The sequence below is a fragment of the Rattus norvegicus genome, chromosome 1 (genome assembly GCF_021556685.1).
Source record: "Rattus norvegicus strain SHRSP/BbbUtx chromosome 1, alternate assembly SHRSP_T2T, whole genome shotgun sequence".
NCBI lineage: Eukaryota > Metazoa > Chordata > Mammalia > Rodentia > Muridae > Rattus > Rattus norvegicus.
Genome location: NC_141534.1, coordinates 79,719,171 through 79,742,346, shown reverse-complemented (window position 1 = coordinate 79,742,346; position 23,176 = coordinate 79,719,171). Strand labels below are relative to the sequence as shown.

The following is a 23,176-nucleotide window of genomic DNA, read 5'->3' as shown; positions in this document are numbered from 1 at the left end:
TGGCTTTTAGTTCCTGTGGATCCCGCTGCCTCAGTTCCTCCTTAGGTGCACTGTAATGATGTTAGCATTTGTGGTTTACTTAGGGTCTCATATGTCCCAACAGGCTACTATGTAGCCAAACATGACCTTGAGCAGGATCCTCATCTTCCTGTCTCTGTATTGCCAGTGCAGAGATATTAGCTTTGAGCACTCTGTCCTGTCAAGTATCAAAAGTTCAAGGCCAGTGTAGGTAAGAGTGACTTATAGGTGGAGTGGTATCCTGTTTGAAAAGGACATGCACACTCTAAATATGTAGAACTATCATATTTAATGTCTGGGACTTGGGAGATGTGTATGGGTAAAGTGTCACAGTGCAACAAAAGGACCCTGCAAAAACCAGACATGGGTCCCTAGAGTTGACCCAGTGCCACAGCTCTCTGTGCCTGGATTCCACTGGCAGAGAGATGGTCTCCCAGGAGTGCTGACATACCTGAGAGCTGAGGAACCTGCCTGGATCCCTCAGGACAGGAGATGCAGGAAGCATACTGGGATGAGATCCTGGATTCCCTCTGTGCCTGGAGCTGATCCTGTGCCATATTTCTCTATACCCAGATCCCATGAGGAAAGAGCTATTCTTCCAAGACAGCTGACACACAGATTTACAGGAGGGTCAAGCCACTGTCAGAGACAGCAGGACCAGAGATATCCAGATGGCAAGAGGCAAGTGCCAGAACCTAAGCAACAGAAACCAAGGCAACTTGGGATTTTCAGAAGGCCAGTTCCCACACCACAGCAAGTCCAGGATACCTCAACACACAGGTAAAGCAAGATCATGATTTAAAATCACATCTCATGATGATGGTAGAGGACTTGAAGAAGGACATAAATAACTTCCTTAAATAAATAAGGACATGGTTTCTGCCTGTGCCAGGAACTGAACTGAACCAGTCCCACAGCTCCCTGCACCCAAATCCCCTGGGGGAGAGACCTGGACCCTCAGAAGGGCAGACATTCCTGAGGCCTCAGGGAAGACAACTACTTCTGCCCACATCCCTGACCCAAGAGGAACCTGTCTAAGTGCCCTCTGTGCTTTCCGGGCACAGGGACCAAGGAACACTCAGGGGCAGAGACCTTCTGGGATTCTGCATATGCTACGAGCTGAAAGCCAGTCTCCAGGAGCACCTACAAACCTGAGAGTAGAGGTAAGACCAACTTTTCTGTCCATAGCAACCCATCTGGGAGGCTTCAGGTCACACAAACCCAGTAGCAGCTCTCTGCTCCCATATCCAGCTGAAAGACAACAGGAGTGCTGACACAGGCTTACAGGAGGGTCAAGCCACTGTCAGAGACAGCAAGACAAGCTAACACTAGAGACAACTTGATGGCAAGAGGCAAGCACAGGAACCTAAGCAACAGAAAACCAGATTACTTGGCATCAGTAGAATCCAAATCTCTCACCAAAGCAAATACTGGATACCCAAACACACTAGAAAAGCAAGATTTGGATTTAAAAAATCATATCTCATGGTGATGATAGAGGACTTTAAGATGGACATAAATAACTCTCTTAAAGAAATATAGGACAACACAGGTAAACAAGTAGAATCCCTTAAAGATGAAGCACAAAATCCCTTAAAGAATTACAGTAAAACACAACCAAACATGTGAAGGAATTGAACAAAATAATCTAGGATTTAAAAATGGAAATAGAAACAATAAAGATGAAAAGTTCTCAGGGAGAACTTTCCCTCGGGATGGAGACCCTCCAACTCAATGACCAGACCGAGACCACAGGATGCAATCAGCAAGAGGATTAGGTTTATTGTCGGGATACACAGGCACCTGTGGGCGCTTCAGTCACTCGGGGAACTGGCGCACCCCACGGAACCAAGGATGGGCTTTTTATAGGATTCTGGGGAGCAGAAGCAAGCATACAGAAGCAGACGCATGGTTACAGGGATATAATTGGTGGATTCTAATGTGGCAAGGGTTCAGCCCGGGGGCAAGTTCCCTAGCCACCTTCCTGGAACATAACGACTGACTCGGCCCCCCAAGGGTTCAGCCCGGGGGCAAGTTTCCTAGCCACCTTCCTGGAACATAACGACTGACTCGGCCTCCCAAGGGTTCAGCCCGGGGGCAAGTTTCCTAGCTACCTTCCTGGAACATAACGACTGACTCGGCCCCCCACCAGGGTGTGGGACCTCTCCCGGGGCTTTTCTCATTGTCAGGCGCTCAACCGCAGTCGTCCTGTTGCCAGGCCTTCATCCACACACATCCTGCTTGGCAGCCGCTGTGTACTCAGTGTTCTAACCTTTCCCTGAACCAGTCATCTTAAGTACAGCCTTGCAAAATGGCATTACTGCTGCTAAGCTGGGGTCTTTCATTCCCCCATTTTTTTGCTAACTTTGAGTGAAATCTTTCACTCGACTTGGTCAAGAAATTTCTGTCTCTTGTTGTCTCAGCCTATGGTACTGCTGCATCAGTACGAGGGTCTGAATGACTGAAAGTCTATCCCTCATGAACTGTACCAGCCTATTAAGGATGCAGGGTCCAAAAAGAAGAATTAGGAGAAGAATAAGTAGGGGTCCCATCAGGGTAGACAGGAGGGTAGCAAACCAAGGGGATCGGTTAAACCACCCCTCGAACCATCCCTGTTGGGAATCAAACAGTTTTTGTCTTTGGGCCAGGCGTTCTCGAAGCTTAGCCATATTATCTCTTACTATTCCAGTATGGTCTGCATAGAAACAGCACTCTTCTTTTAGAGCAGCACATAATCCACCCTCTCGGAGGAACAACATATCTAGCCCTCGTCTATTTTGGAGGACCACTTCAGACAACGATGTTAAGGACTTTTCTAATGCACTCACAGACTCTTCTATAGCTTTAAGATCTGCATTCATGGCTGCTTGTAACTGACAGAAATGACCAGTTTCTATGAGTGCAGTGGTCCCGGTCCCTATACCCGCGGCCACTCCCCCCAAGGTGATTCCTCCTAGGAGTAAAGCTAAAGTCAGGGTGGCAGGCTCTCGTCGGAAACGAGTCTGTCTCTCGAAAAACGAGTATATATATACTCGGATTCATGGTAGGTGACTTTGGGCCAAATTTCTACTAATACACAATAGTCAGAGGATTGGTTGAGGACTGTGGCTGAGGTGCAGGGTGTTAGTCCGGTATTGCAGTTCCAGTATGTGCCTTTTGGGGCTGCCAGGAAGTAGTTCCCGATGGGAATCTTCTGAGTGGTGTTGCAGAGGGTCTGGTGTGTGTGGGGTACATTCCCCAAGCAGAGCCCTTGTCCCGAGACCTCGGGCAGAGTTAGTTTGTGGCTGGGGGTATTGGCACAACTGTCTGGGGCAGCAGTCAGGTTGGTATAATTTCCAATGACTGCCACCCCTTCATAATAGGGCGGACCGGAAACGAGGCACAACCAGCACTCCTGAGTCCTAAAAGGGTCTGAATAGTTGAGAGCCAGATATGCACCAGCCACCAAATTGAATAATCGATCCCCGGTGCCTGGCGACGGGGAGATCAAAATGGTGGAGCCCCCCGTTGTGGAGAAGGGGCTTGTAGGGGTACTACCAGGGGCCTGGGTGACCTTAGGCAATGACGGGGGTTGGGCTTGTGCCGGGAGCGAGGGAGGCTTCTGATCTGGTAGAACTAGGTTGGGTCCAATGGGTCGAGTGGCCAGGGGAGAGACTTGTCTATTTAGAGAGAACAGACCCACCGGATCGGTCCCTGTGACGTATAAGCACAGGCCCCAACATTTGGGCCCGTCCCAGGTCGCTCTTCTACCTGAGTCGGTGAAGTGGAGGACGAGGGGATTGCATTTCGTGCCCCGTTTACACAAGGTGTAAGGAAGCCGACCGTCTCGTTTCAGAGTTATCAGGTCCCAAGATGAGGATGGCTTCCAATACGCATCCCCAGTAGTCTCACATCCCCACTGGGCACAGTACCCACTCCCCGGCCCTCCGCACTGCCGGCTCACTCTGTGTCCAGGGCAAACGTAGATCTCTTTGCTGTGGGAAGCCGGACTGCAACCATAGTAGGTGGTTGAGGGATGCCAATTATGGGTAGTGCCAGTCTCCCACTTGTAGTCTATCACATCACAAAGGTCAAAGTATAAGGGAGGGAAGGCATCGGCCAGCATCCCCCTTACAGAGGTAGCATTAGCCAGCCTTCCTGTCATGAGATTAGTGACTGTCCAGGTAATGTTATAAATGTGGTGGGGGCTTATTCCCCCACTGACTCTAGGCCACAAAAGGACTAGGAGGAGCCACGTAGGAGTTTTAACTTTAAGGGGTTTGGAGTGCGCTGAACTCTCCATGTCTGGGGTGTAGTGTTGTGATTAGTCAATTCCTCAGACCGGACTGCCTTGACGTGTGATGCGTGGATCCAAGCTGCGACTCCGTCTACCTTTAGGGCGGTCGGGGTAGTCAGGAGGACGGTGTAGGGTCCTTTCCACCGTGGCTCGAGATTCTTGGTCTGGTGTCTGCGCACCCACACGGTGTCTCCAATCTGGAATGGGTGTGGCACCACCGGATGCTCAAGCTTGTCCTGATAAGCAGCGGCCAAAGGTCTCCAGACGTGTCTCTGCACAATCTGTAGGGCCTGTAAATGGGCCCTCAGAGAAGGGCTGTCAGCAAAATCAGCAATGTTTGAATCAAAGAAATGGACAAATGGGGGTGGTGCTCCATACATTATTTCAAAAGGAGTTAGACCATGGGGGCCCAGGGTATTCCGGGCCCGATATAGAACTAGGGGAAGGAGGGCCACCCAATCCTTTGAGCCAGTTGCAAGCGTAAGTTTGGATAAAGTCTCCTTAATTGTTCTATTCATGCATTCTACCTGACCTGAACTCTGGGGTCTATAGGCACAATGTAATTTCCAATCAATCCCCAGCAATTTGGCCACCAACTGACTTACTTGGGAGACGAAAGCGGGCCCGTTGTCCGACCCCAACGCTTGAGGCATGCCATACCTGGGAAAGATTTCCTCGAGGAGCTTCTTGGTGACCATTTTTGCAGTCTCGTGCTTTGTGGGGAAGGCTTCGACCCATCCTGAGAAGGTGTCTACAAACACTAGGAGATACTTGTATCCATACATACCTGGTTTAATTTCAGTAAAATCAATTTCCCAATGGATGCCGGGACGGTGTCCCCTAGGACGAACTCCTTGTCCAATCATGGTCCTTCCCGGGTTAACCTGAGCGCACGCTTTGCAACTCTCAGTCACCTTTTGTATCGCTTTGTCCCGATTCAAAAAACACAGATTTATCTCTTCCCGATCTAGTAAGGTTTTCATCTTCTTAAACCCCAAATGGGTTAATTTATGTAAAAAGGAGATCAATTCAAAAGTCATTTTTATTGGCATAACTGTCTTTCCTTTGTAGACCCACTGTTTTAGTTGAGGGTGGTAGATGGCCCCCATTTTTTCTAGGAGCTCTATGTCCTCATGGGCATAAACCCAACTGGTTTGTCCCACTGGTGGGGGCGTGGGTTGGTCTGGGCTATTTAAGGGCAAGATTTGTTTGCTCATGGCCGCTTCTCGAGCCGTGGCATCGGCCAGCCGGTTTCCTCGTGCCTCTGGGTTGTGCCCTTTCTGGTGTCCTGGACAATGCATAATACTCAGTCTTTTGGGCAAGAATAGGGCTTCTAAGAGGGCCAGAATTTCAGCCTTATTTTTAATATCTTTACCCTCAGATGTGAGCAGCCCCCGCCTCCGGTAGATCTCCCCGTGGATGTGTGCCGTGGCAAAGGCATAACGGCTGTCTGTATATACATTTAGCCTCTTACCTTTTGCCATCTTGAGCGCCTGAGTCAAGGCGATGAGTTCAGCCCGTTGTGCGGAGGTACCAGCAGGCAGGGCTTTCGCCCAAATCACTTTGTCCTCCATAGTGACCGCAGCTCCAGCCTTTCGCTCTCCCTCAGCCAAGAAGCTGCTGCCATCCGTGTACCATGTGTGGTCAGCATTCTGAAGAGGCTGGTCCGATAGGTCCGGCCTGGTTCCATGTACTTCTGCGAGGATTTGTAGGCAGTCATGCTGTTCTGCCTCCTCTGGTAGAGGAAGCAAGGTGGCAGGATTGAGAGCGACTACGGGCCCAAACTGAACCCGTTCTGCATCCAGTAACAAGGCTTGGTAGTGGGTCATGCGGGAATTAGAGAGCCAGCGGTCTGGGGGCTGCTTTACCAAGGCCTCCACTGCGTGGGGTGCTAGGATGGTGAGTGGCTGTCCCAAAGTCAATTTTCCAGCGTCCTTGATCAGGACAGCAATAGCAGCCACCATCCTTAGGCACGGTGGCCAGCCGGAGGCCACAGGGTCCAATTTCTTAGACAGGTAGGCCACAGGGCGTTTCCAGGTTCCCAACCTTTGTGTTAGGACCCCTTTAGCATACCCCTGTTTCTCATCGATGAACAGTTCAAAAGGTTTGGTAATATCAGGGAGACCCAAGGCAGGGGAGGACAATAAGGCCTGTTTGATGTTTTCAAATGCTTTTTGCTGCTCTGGTCCCCACTGGAAGAGCACCCCCGGTTTAGTGAGGGGGTACAAAGGGGCTGCCATTTCAGCAAACCCAGGAATCCAGAGACGGCAGAATCCCGCCGTCCCCAAGAACTCTCGTAGCTGTCGGCCATTCTTGGGGGCAGGGATGCTGGCCACAGTCTGTCTCCTGGCCGGGGTCAGCCATCGCTGTCCATCCCGTAGCTGGTAGCCTAAATAAGTAACCTGGGTCTGGCAAATTTGAGCCTTTTTGGCAGAGGCTCGGTAGCCCAATTGTCCCAAAGTCTGTAAGAGGGATTCAGTTCCCCGTTGGCATGCAGTTTCAGAAGTGGCCGCTAGGAGGAGGTCATCTACATATTGCAGGAGTATGAGGGTGGGATGCTGAACCCTAAAGTCAGCTAAGTCCCGATGTAAGGCCTCATCAAAGAGCGTTGGTCTGTTTTTAAACCCTTGAGGCAGTCTTGTCCAAGTTAATTGTCCTGAAAGCCCTATTTCAGGGTCTTTCCACTCAAAGGCAAATAAGGGTTGGCTTTTCGGGCTCAGCCGGAGGCAAAAGAAGGCATCTTTCAGGTCCAAAACCGTATACCAAGTATGTGTAGGGGGCAGTGTACTGAGCAAATTGTAAGGGTTTGGAACAGTCGGATGAATATCTTCTACCCTCTTGTTGACCTCTCTCAAGTCTTGTACTGGCCTATAATCTCCAGTGCCGGGTTTCTTAACAGGCAGAAGAGGCATATTCCAAGGCGACTGGCAGGGGACTAGGATGCCTTGATCCAGAAGCCTCGTAATGTGAGGCCTTATACCTTGATAAGCTTCATGTGACAGGGGGTATTGTTTTATGGAAACTGGAGTTGCAGTGGCCTTTAACTGTATAATTAAGGGGGGCTGTTGGAGCGCCAACCCCATCCCACCAGTCTCTGCCCAAGCCAGTGGAAAATTCGTGACCCAAGTGTCTATTTCTAGGGATTGTGGCTTGTCCTGTCCCGGTTCATATAGTCTATATTCATCCTCTAATTGTAGGGTTAGAACTTGAAGGGGAGTTCCGTGGGGGCCAGTTATTCGGGCCCCTCCTTCCTCAAAATGAATTTGTGCTTTTAGTTTGGTGAGCAGGTCACGGCCCAGCAGAGGGTATGGGCAGTCCGGAACATGTAAGAAGGAATGGGTCACCTTACCGGTAGCCAGCTGAACCCGGCGGTCCGTAGTCCATCGGTATTGTTTCTCACCAGTAGCTCCTTGTACCCAGGCCGTCCGGTCGCTGAGTTGTCCTGAAGCTTGGGTGAGGACTGAATGCTGGGCTCCTGTGTCTACCAGGAAAGTAATCGGCTGCCCCCCAACTTTAAGCGTTACCCTGGGCTCAGGGGGGGGGCTCCTGGCCCTGACCTCCCTAATCTTTATCTAGAGCCAAGAGGGAGGTTCGTGGTCGAGGCTTTCGGGGTCCGCCAGGCTTCTTGGGGCACTCTCTGGCCCAGTGCCCTTTCTCTTTGCAATAGGCACATTGATCTTTATCCAGCTTCAGCCCCTTTCGAGCTCCCCCCCTATCTCCCTTCCTTTCTTGGCCCTGAACTACGGCGGCCAAGATTCGACTCAATTCTTTGTTTCTTTTTTTATCTCTCTCTTCCCTCTCTCTGTGAACTCTATCTTCTTTTTCTTCTTGTGTCTCTCTCTTATTAAAAATCCTTTCAGCTTCTTTAAGTAAATCCTGTAATGTATAGCCCTGCAAATTTTCTAACCTCTGTAACTTAGTCCTGATATCTGGAGCAGCCTGCCAGATGAAGGACATAGAGACACTCGTCATTTGTCCTGGGTCATCTGGGTCATAGGGAGTGTACATACGGTAGGCCTCCTTAAGTCTCTCTAGAAAGGCGGAGGGAGTTTCCCCTGCTTCCTGTAATACCTGTTTTACCTGAGCCAAATTAGTAGGGCGTCGTATAGCCCCTCGGAGACCCGCTAGGAGCAACTGGCGATAAAGGCGTAGGTGTCCCTTACCTTCAGCTGTATTAAAATCCCAGTTTGGTCTCTTAAGTGGGAATGCAGCATCAATTTCCTCAGGCAGCTGGGTGGGACGCCCATCATCTCCCAGAACATGCTTTCTGGCCTCTAGGAACACTCTTTGTTTTTCTTCTGAGGTTAAGAGGGCCTGTAAGAGCTGTTGGCAGTCATCCCAAGTAGGCTGGTGGGTAAGTAAAACAGATTCTATTAGGTCGGTGAATGCCACCGGATCTTTGGAGAAAGAAGGGTTGTGTTGTTTCCAATTGTAAATGTCAGCTGCTGAAAACGGCCAGTATTGGGTCTGGCCACCGGTTCCCTGTCTAAGTGGGAAAGCCTGGGAGGTTGAATCTGGCATCACCTCGAGCTTATTGCGCAATCTCCCTGCGACAGGGGAGAAACCCTTATCAGACTGTGGCCCGGCAACTGATCTGGCTGGCGGCTCTGCCTCCTCCGTTTCAGCCGGGCCTGTAGGTAAACGATATGGGGGAGGAGGATCTTCAGAGAGAAGATCTATGAGAGGGGAGTTTGGGTCTGCCGGGAGGACAGGTTTCTTAGAAGGCTCTGATTTAATTAGAGTGGGGTAGAGAGAGGAAGACGTGGCCGGCGGGCCGGGCGGGGCCGAGGGGACAGGCTGGGGGTTGAGGGGAGGCCAATTCGGGTCCACGAAGGGTTCCGCCCGGGGGGGGGGGGTTCTAAGGCGAGACTCTCCCAAGTGATAATATAAGGAACCTGGTCAGGATGTCCGTGGACGACCCGATCTTTAACCTGTAAAATAATGATCTTATTAAATGTGCCATTCACTGGCCATCCCACTCCGAAAGTGGGCCACTCGGATGTGCAGAGAGTCTGCCATTTTCCTTTTTTAACCTCGACAGACTGGTTGTGTGCCCGGTCGTGGACGTCTTTCCAATGATCAAGAGTGAGACTTAGGGGCGTTGTTAGAGACTGTCCCATGTTAGTTCTAAGGAAGATTAGGACACAGAGAAAACAACACCAACAGTCAAACAACAGACAGGCGTGCTGCACGGCTTTGGTACCAAACTGAAAGCAAAAAGTCAGATGGAGGTGGCAAAGGTCCAGGGCCCTCTGAAAGCCAAAAATACAGACAGAGGTGCCGTAAGTCCGGATCCTCCTCCTCTAACCAGAGTCCCAGATTGAGCCCCGAAAAGTCGGGCCCCTAACACCCTTGGAACGTCTTCCAGGGCTGCGGGGCGAGAAGTCCGAGCTCGTCAGCTCCTTCTTCATCCCGCCCAAATTCCAAACAATCTGGCTGAGCGCTCACAGAACAGACAGAATAGGGCAGAACGAGACAGAATCAGACAGACGTTGGCCTACCTCCCAGTGGGTGGTCGGTGGTCCCTGGGTGGAGGATCTCCTTTCCCGGCCAATGCACCAAATTGAAAAGTTCTCAGGGAGAACTTTCCCTCGGGATGGAGACCCTCCAACTCAATGACCAGACCGAGACCACAGGATGCAATCAGCAAGAGGATTTGGTTTATTGTCGGGATACACAGGCACCTGTGGGCGCTTCAGTCACTCGGGGGACTGGCGCGCCCCACGGAACCAAGGATGGGCTTTTTATAGGATTCTGGGGAGCAGAAGCAAGCATACAGAAGCAGACACATGGTTACAGGGATATAATTGGTGGATTCTAATGTGGCAAGGGTTCAGCCCGGGGGCAAGTTTCCTAGCTACCTTCCTGGAACATAACGACTGACTCGGCCCCCCACCAGGGTGTGGGACCTCTCCCGGGGCTTTTCTCATTGTCAGGCGCTCAACCGCAGTCGTCCTGTTGCCAGGCCTTCATTCACACACATCCTGCTTGGCAGCCGCTGTGTACTCAGTGTTCTAACCTTTCCCTGAACCAGTCATCTTAAGTACAGCCTTGCAAAATGGCATTACTGCTGCTAAGCTGGGGTCTTTCAAAGAAAGCACAAAGGGAGACAACCCTGGAGATAGAAAACCTAGGAAAAAGATCAAGAGTCATAGATGCAAACATCTATGTCTTGTATCACAGAATACAAGAGATAAAAGAGAATCTCAGGAGCAGAAGACACCATAGAAAACATCAAAACAACTGTCAAAGATAATATAAAATGCAAAAAGCTCCACACCCAAAACATTCAGGAAATGTAGGACACAAGAGAAGAAACCTAAGGACAATAGGTATAGATGAGTGTGAATATTCCCAATATAAAGGGCCAATAGATATTTTCGACAAAATAATAGAAGAAATCATCCCTAACCTAAAGGAAGAGATGCCCTTATGTCCTTCTTAAAGTCCTGGTATCATTATGTGATGTGATTTTAATTAAATCCAAATCTTGCTTTTCAGGTGTGTTTGGATACCTAGTATTTGCTTTGGTGGCAAAACTGGGCTCTAATGATGCCAAGTAGTCTTGTTTTCTGTTGCTTAGGTTACTGTGCTTGTCTCTTGCCATCAGGTGGTCTTTGGTGTTAGTTTGTTTTGTTGTCTCTGACAGTGGCTTGATCCTTTTGTAAACCTGTGTGTCAGCACTCTATAGACCTGTTATATTTCAAGCTGGGTCTGGGAACAGAGAGATGCTCCTTGATTTTTTTATCCTGAAGTCTCCAGGTGGATCATATGGAGCAGAAGAGTTGGTCTTTCCTTTGTTTTCAGGTGTGTTATTGCTCCTGATGACTGGCTACTAGTTCTGGGCAGAAACAGAAACCAGAAGATTCCTGCTGCTGACTGTTTCTATGTTCCTATATTCAGAGGGGACTAGGCAGGTTATTCTTAGGCTAGGAATAGGAGCAGAAGTAGTGGTCACCTCTCAGCTCTAAGGATTGTCTGCATTTCTGAGGGCCCAGCTCTCTCCCCCATGGAATTTGGGTACAGAGAGCTGTGGGACCAGTTCAGTTCTGGGCCCAGGCAGAAACCTGCTACATGTTATTTTCTAGCATACACATGTGAACCCTGATAAGATAAAGACCAAAATAATACACAAATTGAGACATGGCATAACATTTTTCAATCTATTTCCTATTTTTATTTACCACACAATACTGAGGGTTGTTCCCAGGATGTCAAACAAAATTAGAACAATGCTCTGACAAAAAGCCTCACCTGGTCCTTATTTGTAGAATTTACAACTTCTTTTGTGATAAGTTTTAATCCCCTGTAGATGTGAAGAAAGTTTCCCAGGGTTTAATCTAGTAACCTAAGGTTCATCCCTAAACAATTTTTGAGAATAAGTTCTCTATCATCATTATGTGATGTGATTTTAATTAATTCCTAATCTTGCTTTTAAGGTGTGTATGGATATCCACTATTTGCATTGGTGGTAGAACTGGGCTCTGAAGATGCCAAGCAGTCTTGCTTTCTGTTGTTTAGTTTCCTGTGTTTTCCTCTCGCCATAATGTTGTCTCTGGTGTTAGCTTGTTTTGCTGTCTCTGACAGTGGCTTGACCCTCCTGTAAGCCTGTGTGTCAGCACTCCTGTAGACCTGTTTTCTTTCAGCTGGATCTGGGTACAGAGATCTGCTCCAAGGTTTGTGTGTGCTGATGCCTCGATGTGGTTTGCTTGGAACAGAAGAGTTGGTCTTTCCTTTGTTCTCATGTGTGTTATAGCTCCTTTCTGTTCTGGGCATAGGCAGCAACCTGAAGGGTCCTGCCCCTGACTGCTCCTAAGTTCCTTTTTGCAGAGGGCAGAGAGGGCACTAGGCAGGTTTCTCTGGGGTCAGGAATGTGAGAAGTAGTTGTCTACGCTGAGCTCTCAGAACTGTCCTCATTTCTGAGAGTCCAGCTCTCTTCCCCATCGAAGTTGGGTACAGAGAGCTGTGAGACCGGTTCAGTTCTGGGTGCAGGCAGAAACCAGCTCCATGTTCTTTTCTAACATTCATATGTGGACCCTGATAAGGTAAGTCTAAAATCATAAGACATGGAATAACAATTTCAATCTATTTCCTTTTTGTATATACCAGATGATACTGAGATTTGTCCCCAGGATCTCACAAGAATGTAGAACAATACTCTGACAAAAATCTCACCTGGTCCTTATTTGTAGAATTTACAGCTGCTTTTGTGATTAATTTTAATCCTCTCTAAATGTGAAGAAAGCTTCCCAGGGTTTGATCTAGTAACCTAAGGTTCATTCCTAAAACAGTTCTTGAAAATAAGTAAAGGACCAGCTGGAGATTCCCTTTTCCTGCATTGATAGTGACTAAACATCTGAGATGCAAGCTGAGATTCCTAGGTATTAATTATAAACAGTTCATTTTTTTCAAAAAAAGACATAACTATTTTCTAATTAATACTATTTAGCCTAGGGACAACCTGGGAGCAGAGACCCAGGCAGCAGCACATCAAAACCCTGAGCCATCTATGCAGGAGTCTTGGAGTATCTGTGTAGATACCACAATGTGTATAAAGAGATTGAAGTGTCCTTTAGACAGTGTGGATGGTCCAGGACGGAGAAGGTGCTTGAATAAGGGGGCAAACAAAGTGGTTGTAGACTGAGCAGCATGTTGTCTTCTAAGGCAAGGGAGGTACCTTGTATGAGGAATAATGGTAGCACCCATGGAAGTAGACTGAATAGAAATCTATTTCCTGAGAAAGTGACTTACAGATGCAGCCCCAATGTCTTCTAAGAAGAAGCTTCATGAGACAAAGGCCAATTTTTCCTTAAAATTCAAACTCCACACAAACCCATCATCACCCTGTAATTGTTCTGGAGCAATGATTAAATCTTGAACATTGTGTGGATCCACACCTGTAATTAGGACTCAGGAGGCAGACTCAAGGTCATCTCTAGAAGAGACTAGAATAATAGAAAAACCTTGTCTCAAAACACAAGCAAAAGACAATAAACAGGAATAATTAAATCTACAAGACTATGCCTATATGAGGTAAGGTTGAATCCTGAGTGGCACCAAAGTGTGGGTGAGCATAATGGATCTGAGTTTTTGTGGAGTGGGTGGATAGAAAGATTGGGAGGAAACCAGAGTTTCAAGTTTGTAGAGAGATGTAAGTGCAGGTCCTGGGTGTAGAGGTCAATCAGACAGAGGATTGGGCAAGCTGCAGCAGCCTGCTGGATTCCTGGTGAGTTGGTGGTTACATAAACTGCTTAGAAGGAAGGAAACAATTAGGAGGTGCTACCAGCGGGCAGGAAACCCTTGCAGAACAAAATGAGAAGACCCTTATTTCTTGATACGGTTACTGATTAGGGAAGGCCAAATTTCCACTGTTGTGGAGTCCCAAAGTACAAGAGAGCCCAAGTGATGGGGCTAAGGCTGTGATAATTTCTCAGAACATAAACAAACCATGATTTGAATATATCTGCTGAGTTAAGAATGATGTGCTCAAAGTCTGGTGTGGTGGCCCACACCTTTTCTCCAGCTCTGGGTAATTAGAGGCGGGTAGATCTTTTTTGAGTTCCCTGTCAGCCTTGTCTATCAGTTGAGTTAAAGGACAGCCAGGAAGGTTATACTATGAAATCTTTGTTCAAAAACCAAACAAGCAAAAAACAAAGAAAAAAGAAACCAAATTACACCACCACCAACTAAACGATTGGTGTCTTCAACCTGGCCATACTAGTGGTGCGGAACAGAGAGAGCATTTGCTGGATATGAGGGAATGAAATTGGAGCTGTTGAGATGATCCTGGGTGAAGATTCAATTTCAGCTAAGTCCTCAAAGTAGACATTCCATATCAATAGGCATCTTCTTTAGATCCTCAGCAACAAAGCTAGACTTTATCTCAAATTAAAGGAATTAAAACAGTTTTTCCAAGCAAAGGAACCAAAAAAGGTGCAGCTATCATACTAATATCTAATAAAAGAGCAACAAAGCTAGACTTTATCTCAAATTAAAGGAATTAAAACAGTTTTTCCAAGCAAAGGAACCAAAAAAGGTGCAGCTATCATACTAATATCTAATAAAAGAGAGTTTTGATCATAAGTAATCAAAAGAGATGTAGAAAGGTACCTCATATACCTCAAGAAACAATCCAACAAAATAACATTTAAATTCTAGACATCTATCTTCTAAAGCATGTGTACCCACATTTCTTTCTTTTTTTAAAAATCTTTATTAACTTGAGTATTTCTTATTTACAGTTTGATTATTTTCCCCTTCCCAGTTTCCGGGCCAACATCCCCCTACTCCCTCCCCCTCCCCTTCTATATGGACTTTCCCTCCGCATCCTCCGCCCATTACCACCCTCCCCCCAACAATCACGTTCACTGGGGGTTCAGTCTTGGCAGGACCGAGGGCTTCCCCTTTTACTGGTGCTCTTACTAGGCTATTTATTGCTACCTATGAGGTTGGAGCCCAGGGTCAGTCCATGTATAGTTTTTGGGTAGTGGCTTAGTCCCTGGAAGCTCTGGTTGGTTGGCATTGTTGTCCATATGGGGTCTCGAGCCCCTTCAAGCTCTTCCATACCTTTCTCTGATTCCTTTAACAGGTGTACCCACATTTCTATGTGAAAAATTACTATAGATCAAATAATATATCAAACCCTAAGTATTGATAGTAGAAGACTTCAACACCCCAATCTCATCAACAGATAGATTATCCAGACAGAAACTAAACAAAAGTCATGAGATGAATAGAGGTTATGAATCAAATAGTCCTAACACTTCTATAGCACATTGCAAACAGATAAGAATGTATCTTATAAGCACTTCATGGAACTCTCTAAAATTGACCACATACTTGGTCACAAAGCAAGTCGGAACAGGTTCAAGAAATAACCCTTTGTATCTTATCAGATTTCCTTGGATTAAAGCTTGGCTTGAACAACAGAAGCAAAAGAAAACCTACATACTCACGTAAACTGAAAAACTGTCTAATCAATGGTTGTTAGGTAAGGCAAGAAGTAAAGAAATTGAAGCCTTTTAAAATTCAAATAAAATGAGCTCACAACGTCCGCAAACTTATGGGAAACAGTAAAGCAGTGCTAGGAGAAAAGTTCATAGCATTAAATGCCTTCCTTAAAAAATTAAAGAGTTCTTATACTAACAATTTAAAAGTATATGTGAAAGCACTACTAAGAAAAGAAAGACACCAAAAAGGAGTAATTGGCAGGATATAATCAAACTCAGGACTGTTTCTAGTCAATCAATTAGAAACAAAGAGAATAATAGAATCAAGAAAAGCAGGTTCTTTCACAAAACAGACATGATAAGCAAATGCTTTGGCATGTTAGACCATACACAGATCAGGAAAATCATGAGGGAATATAATGGACACTGAAGAAATTCTGAGAATCATTAGATCTTGCTTCAAAAGCCTATGCTCCACAACATGGGAAATTCTAAAAAAATGGATTATTTTCTAAACAGATACCACTTAGTAATGATAAGTTGAGAACATCTTATATATCTAAACACTCCTGTATACCCTTGAGTAAAAGAAGCAGACCTTGAAAGTCACCCAAATGAAACAAAATCTCAGGGCGAGATGGTTTTAGCACAGATTTCTACCAGGCTTTCAAAGAACAGCTGATACCAATACTTCCAAGAGTATTGCATACAAAAGAAGGAGAATAAACAGTGCCAAATTCATTCTGTGAGGACTCTGTCACCTTGATTCGCAAACCACACACAGATTCAACAAAGAGAGTTTCACATCCATTTCTCTTATGAACATGGATGCAGAAGTAGTCAACAAAATACTCAGACACCAAATCACAGAAGACATCAAAGAAATCATCAACCATGATCAAGTGGTTTTCAAGCCAGGGTTGAAAGGTTGCTTCAATACAAGAAAATCCATCCCTGTAATTCACCATATGAACAAATGAGAGAAAAATATCACAGGATCCTCTCATTAGTTGCTAAAAAAGCCTTTGACAAAATCCAACTGCCCTTCAAGTTAGAAGTCTTGGTGATACAATGTACCTAGCTGAACTCTGAGTTTTATTGGGGTTACTTAGATGTTGTTCTAGTCTGGGACTAACAGTCTAACACTCAGGTAGGACATGTGGTCAGAGGGACATTTTTGGTTTGTGTAGACTCCATTATTTGGTGTGGTGAATTATATTCACGTGGAGTTTAATTTACCTTTTAAAATTTTTTATTAAAGAGAATAAATTTGAAATATGATGGGTATAGATGTTGATAAGAGCTTGGGGAGGAGACTTGATAGCATATATATTCATATATTTAGATGCATATTTTAATTGTGAGGATATTTTCTGTGTAGTTCTATCCTGTAAAGTGGTATGTAGAGAAAGACAGCTTGGAACTGACAGAGATGCACCATTCTCTGTCTCCTGAGTCCTTCGAATTTAGGTAGACACCCATCCAGGATCATGAAATGTATTGCAGGAAGATTTTCCTAAAAACCCAGGAATTGTTTTTGTGGGTAGAACTAGATCACTTAGAAGCTTGTGAAGAAAAGGGCTTTGTGCAACGACAGACCCTAACTCAAAAATAAAACAAAAGAATTGTGATTCAATCAAAGACAAGGACTCTCTAGGGTGGGGCTGAAATAGCGTTGACAGCAAATGGTGTGTTTATCCAATGAATTTGAAGACCCGGGGAGTGGGAGGAGCCAAAGAGTGGGTGGAGCTTTGACTATCGTGCCTGGAGAAGATATTTAAGGCCTGGTTCTGGAAGAACAGGTAAAACACAGTGAAGAATCGAAACAAGGTAAAGCGAGCTGCTGTTTTTCAGGTGAGTGAGTGTCCTGAATACATTTTGTAAATGATGTATATTTTGCGGGTGGTTACCCTCATGGAAGAGAGAGGGAGCTAGAAGATGAAGAGCTTGGGGGGCATTAGCAGGTGGTGTATGTGTTTGGAGGTTGAGGTCCCCCAAATCGCCAGAGTTGGGCAGGTAGTCCTGAGGAAAGGCAGGGGCAGCGCACTTGTTTCTCCACAGGTGTTAACACTTGGAAAGAAGTGTGCAGTGCTCCTGGAACACAGATCAAGAGAGCTAGTAAGACCCAATGTTGCAGGCCCATCTACTGTGCTTTTGTATAGTTACCAAGGCCGAGGCCTGAGCCCTTTGTTGTTCAGTAAGCCTAGATCAGCCTGGTCTAATAGGGAGGCTGTGAATCAAAACCGAAACAAGAGACAATAAAACAAGCAGAATTAAACCCATAAGAATAGAGCTCTAGGCGGTTATTATGAAGCCAGTGTGTCATCAAAGGTGGGTGAAGGTAACGGGCTTGAATGTCTGTAAGGTATGAGGAACCAAAGAGATATATAAGTGCAAGTTATATATGGTAGAATTTACATAATAGAAGTCAAACAGAGCTTTGGGCAAGCAGCAAGAGCCCACAGGATTCCTGTCCAGTTGGTGGGCTGCATGAAATGCTTAAGGTTGCTGGGTGAAGGGGGCATCCTGGTGGGGAATTCCGGGAATTAGTGGAGGAAGAGCTTTGATAATATTCTGCGTCATGTATGGGTGTTTGATGAGTAAAGTCTAACATATGCCTTGTAGAGAGGCAGAAGATATTAAGTAAATTAGGAGCTCTTTCCATGTGAATGCTGGGAATCTCTTAGGTGCAGGGATTGGAGCAGTCTGTGAATAAGCATTAAGGAGACCCCCAGGTGCTCTGTTCTACATTCTAGGCACTATCCTGAGCACTGTGTTGTATATGAAGCCTAATTCAATAGAGAGTCTTGACTCTAGGAGATGTGTATCGTTTGATTTCTCTGATTTATTTCCTGTTAAACGTGCATGCAGGACTAGGATAAACTCACAATGAGCTCTCCAGTGCCCTGGGACCAAAGTGTGGTCTGGGCTGGCCAAGATAGGCCAAGGTTGTGATATTTTGGCTCAAAAGTGGGACACCTAGAGAGGTTTATGCCTGAGTAGACATTCATTCAACAAGAAGAGAACCACAATTCCAGTTCTCAGGAGCCATTGGCTTTGGGTGTTTGTGATAATAAGGCCTGGATTGTCTGTAGAATGAGATCCAGGAAGTCATGTGCATTTACAAGGAAAGGAAAGAAGGAATGAAGAGAGAAACATTGAAAGAAGAGGGAATTACCACGTGACTGAACTGAGCAGGAATGAACAGGTCCCTTGGGCAGCAGCATGAGAAGAGACCCATTTCTAGAGATGGTCACAGAAGAGGGAAGGAAAGATTTCTGTGTATGGAACCCAAAGGACAGGAGACCCAAAAGAATGTCACCATTGTGGTGTTTCATACCTTTAATTCAGGCACTGGATTGGGTTTGGTAACAGGCAGGTGGATCTCTGAGTTCAAGTTCAGCCTTGTCTTCAGATGGAGTTATAGGACAGCCAAGGTCATACAGACAAAACTTGTCTCAAGAAAGATGTCTTCTACCTGGTCAAGTTTCCATAAGATGTGGCTGCAGACTAAGTGTGGTCATAGGGTGGGAATGTCTGCTGGATGTGAGTGGATGAAAGGTGGAGCATATGGGAGGGTCGTGGGTGGCAATTAAAGCAATGTCTTGGAGTAGAGATTCTATATGAGGTGGATCTGTGTGAGGAGTGAGAGTCTTATGATATATGTGGTAATTAGATCATTAATGTTCTTGTGTATGAGATGAGGGTGAGGTGTGATCATTGAGATGCTGCAAATTCCATGGCCCCTTCACTCCTTGTTCGGAGAGAGCACCAGCAGAAATGATGAGGATTTGTGACTTTAAAATCATTGGGCAGGACATCCAATTGCCCTCCTCCCTGGGCTGACAATCTGATATTAATGCAGGAGCTAGTTGCAAGTTTATTGAAGTATTGAGAATGCTAATAAGCTTGGGAACCAGGCAGTTAGTTGGTCAGAATGTCTGAGTGAGTTCTGCTCTATAAGAAGAGCAAAGTAAATGCTGGGTAGGCATGATGGGTAGATGGGTGCTCTCTGGAGCTTTTCTGATATATTTCCTTTTTCCATGTTCTCTAGTACAGGAACATACTCCAACAGTTCAGAACACAGATATGTCCGAAGGTCCCTCCTTTTATCCAAAATTCCAAATGTCTTCATATACACCCAGAGACATCAGTTCCCAATTGCCTCAAGAGCCTGCATGGAACTTAGCTTTTCAAATGGGTCAGAGTCCCCTAGTGACCTCAAGAACTCCAATGCAATCAAGTCCTTCAGTGCGTGAACAGAAGGTACATTGGCAAGAGTCCCAAGGGTCATCAATTGAATCAAGTATCCAGATGCAACCAGGTCCTGTAATGAACCCAGGTTTACCAACTCTGAGAAGACCCTCAGGGCATCCAAGTCATCAGAGTCCTTCAAGACCCTCATCGAGATCTGGTTTCCATGTTCCCATAGGACCTTTGGTAGAGTCAGATAAATATGGCAAAAAACAAACTGGCCCTGTGGCTCCAAGGAAGCCCCGAATGGAAAAACGCACTCAGTACTCCACAAAACAAAAGTCCGTGCTGCAAGAATGTTTTGCTGAGTGCCAGTACCCAGACCAGAAACTATGTATGGAACTGGCATCCTTGGTTGGTGTGACAGAGAAGGAGATCAAGGTTTGTCTCTCTCTTTACCCTCAGTCCCATAGCAAAAATATCCACTTTCCGATCAGGTACCTGAATTTTGTGCTTCTTAAATGCATGGGGCAGTGTGGACAGTTTGGGTGGTGGATATTCATTCATGCATCCAATGCTGTGCCTCACATTCTCCATCAACTGGATACCAATAGGGATGAAAATGATTCTCCTCCAGGGTCCTAGAGATTTAAGACATCAGAACTCGTACTAAAACGTAAGAGACACAAACACAATCTCTCCAGTCTTTTGGTCATACACATTCTATCATGCTACACTCTCCTAGGGATCTTGAATCTTAGGCTTCTCTGTTGCTGCCTCATGAAGTATTGCTATAGAAAAACCTTACATTCAATTGTTTTACCTTGTGGTCCAGTTAGGGGAAAATGGGCATTCCTCTGATCTTTTCTTTGTCTTTCAGGTCTGGTTCAAGAACAACCGGGCTAAATGCAAACAGAAGAATGTTCCAGAAGCACTTCCAGAGACAAATGGAGGCTCTAAAGCTGTTTCTGGGTCATCCAATTTTCCTGGTTCCATAGCTGTTGTTGGTTATGACCAGGGAGAGCCCATGACCACAGCCATGTTGGATGTAGATTCCACTCCCAAACTGAACTGCAGCCAGGAGTCTTCTCTGGATGGCTATTGGACCTATGATGGTGCCATGTGTTGTCTGCAAGAAGATGTGCTTGATGGTAATGCCCCTGTTACTGCTGGAGACTCTGGTGAATCAGCACCAGTGGAAGCCCAGGCTGACATAGCAGCAGCTAGAGCTCCAGTTGCCATCGCAGTTGCCACCCAAAGCCCACAGGATTGGCAGGATTTACATCCATGTGAGGAAGAGCTCTGGCAAGGGATGCTTGAGGACTTTCACCAACTGGAAGACTGGTTTACCAAGAACTACATTGAGAGTCCAAGCAGTACTTCTCACCCCCTTGACTAGTTTAGACATTTACATCTATGAAGAAGCATGTTAATGGACACCCGTAACCCCTGAATTTGGGGAAATTTCCCAAGTCTATATGCATTAGTTTCATGCCATTGTGATTATAATGTGAGGTCATTTAAAAAACAATTGAAAGTATGCATTCCTTATTGTTGGATTATATGTTCTCTAATAAAGCAAACATTCCTGCAAAATTGAAAAGACTGTTTTTGTCAGAGTTTTCCAATGCATGCATGCAAATGTCTTGGTACTTGGAGCTGGAAAAGACTGTATGGTCCCCTGGAGTAAAATTGTAGACAGTCAAGGTATTATTTTTGTGTTCAGAAATGAACTCAGGTCCTCTGTAAAATTTTCCCGATTCAGGTTAGTCTTCCCAGAAAACTCTATCTTCTACCATTTTGACAAAGATTAACAGTAATAGTTGGGCTTATTCTTGCACTGGTTGTCTGAATTCTGTGTTAATTCCCATAGCTCAATATCTCTGTTCCTGTCCTGTTTTTTGTCAAGAAAATATTGTTTCATTGATATTATCAACTACCTTTGGCTCAAAAACTCTGCTCACCCCAAATTCTATGAAGACCCTTAAGCCATCATAGGAGAGGTATGATATATCCATTTTCGTCCTGTGTGAGCACACCCAATTCCTATCACTGCACAGTGACTAGTTGAGATTTCCTGTGTTATTAGCCTTCCTGAATCCTCTCTGATGAGGGCTGAGAGATGCACTGATCTACAGGTGTAGCAATCAGTCAGCAAGAAATGTTTCAATCCTCTGTTCTTTCCTTGATGGGCTTATTTTCCTTAAACATTAGTATTAAAAATAACTAGGAAAAGGGAAGTTTCTGAAAGAAAACTAAGCATAGAGAGTCTTTTTTGCATCTCTCCCCTTTTTACCTCATTTCCCCTTCTGTCTGTTATCTTCTGCTGGGGGCAGACTGCCTGGTTGTCTGCTCCCCTGAAGAAACTACAGCCTGAGGCATCCCAGGAGATCCACACAAGGCAAGTGGACAACTCACTCCACAGTCTGAAGGCCTCCCAGAAGCTCTTCAGCATGCAGCGCCACTAAGCCAACAGTTTGAAAGCCTACATGGAGTTCTGCTGCATAGAAGGAAACAGAAACCACAGTCTGTAGGCCCTATTTCCTTTTTTTATTTACCATATGATATTGAGGTTTGGTCCTAAGACCTCACAGAACTGTAGAACAATACTCTACAAAATAAAAAAATGCCTCACCTGGTCCTTTTCTGTAGAATTTATAACTGCTTTTGTGATTAATTTTAATCATTTGTAGATGTGAATAAAGCTTCCCAGGCTTTGATCTGGTTACCTAATGTTCACCCCTAAAACAGTTTTTGAGATTATGTAAAGGACTAGCTGGAGATTCTCTTTTCCTGCATTGACAGTTGCTAAACATCTGAGATGAAAGCTGAGGTTCCTAGCTATTGATTAGAAACAGTTCATTCTTTCAAAAAAGGACATAAGTATTTTCTAAGTAATACCATTTAGCCTAGGGACAATCTGGGAGCAGAGATCCAGGCACCAGCACATCAAAACCCTGAGCCATCTATGCAGGAGTCTTGGAGTATCTGTGTAGATACCACAAGGTCTACAGAGAGATTGAAGGGTCCTTTAGACATTGTGAATGGCCCAGGACAGAGAAGGTGCTTGAATAAGGGAGCAAACAAAGTGGTTGTAGACTGAGCAGCATGTTGTCATGTAAGGCAAGGGATGTGCCTAGTGTGAGGAATAATGGTAGCACCCATGGAAGTAGACTGAATAGAAATCTATTTCCTGAGAAAGTGACTTACAGATGCAGCCCCAATGTCTTCTAAGAAGAAGCTTCATGAGACAAAGGCCAATTTTTCCTTAAAATTCAAACTCCACACAAACCCATCATCACCCTGTAATTGTTCTGGAGCAATGATTAAATCTTGAACATTGTGTGGATCCACACCTGTAATTAGGACTCAGGAGGCAGACTCAAGGTCATCTCTAGAAGAGACTAGAATAATAGAAAAACCTTGTCTCAAAACACAAGCAAAAGACAATAAACAGGAATAATTAAATCTACAAGACTATGCCTATATGAGGTAAGGTTGAATCCTGAGTGGCACCAAAGTGTGGGTGAGCATAATGGATCTGAGTTTTTGTGGAGTGGGTGGATAGAAAGATTGGGAGGAAACCAGAGTTTCAAGTTTGTAGAGAGATGTAAGTGCAGGTCCTGGGTGTAGAGGTCAATCAGACAGAGGATTGGGCAAGCTGCAGCAGCTTGCTGGATTCCTGGTGAGTTGGTGGTTACATAAACTGCTTAGAAGGAAGGAAACAATTAGGAGGTGC

The 23,176-nt window shown here is 45.6% G+C and overlaps 2 protein-coding genes and 1 pseudogene across 2 annotated transcripts; 1 reads left to right on the top strand and 2 right to left on the bottom strand.

The window, feature by feature from the left end:
- Positions 1-2,411: 2,411 nt before the first annotated feature.
- Positions 2,412-4,381, bottom strand: LOC148007216 (MLV-related proviral Env polyprotein pseudogene; annotated as a pseudogene).
- Positions 4,382-4,519: 138 nt separating this feature from the next.
- Positions 4,520-9,705, bottom strand: LOC148007215 (uncharacterized). Its single transcript, XM_087603039.1, has 4 exons — positions 9,603-9,705; positions 8,458-8,925; positions 5,209-6,029; positions 4,520-4,609 (listed from the first exon to the last, which is right to left on the bottom strand). The coding sequence occupies exons 1-4, from the start codon at positions 9,703-9,705 to the stop codon at positions 4,520-4,522; spliced, it is 1,482 nt and encodes a 493-aa protein (XP_087459165.1).
- A 5,252-nt stretch (positions 9,706-14,957) lies between these two features.
- Obox6l (oocyte specific homeobox 6 like) lies at positions 14,958-21,043 on the top strand. The gene is made up of 2 exons (XM_087599835.1): positions 14,958-19,878; positions 20,318-21,043. The coding sequence occupies exons 1-2, from the start codon at positions 19,234-19,236 to the stop codon at positions 20,834-20,836; spliced, it is 1,164 nt and encodes a 387-aa protein (XP_087455961.1). The 5' UTR covers positions 14,958-19,233; the 3' UTR covers positions 20,837-21,043.
- The last annotated feature ends 2,133 nt before the right edge of the window (positions 21,044-23,176 follow it).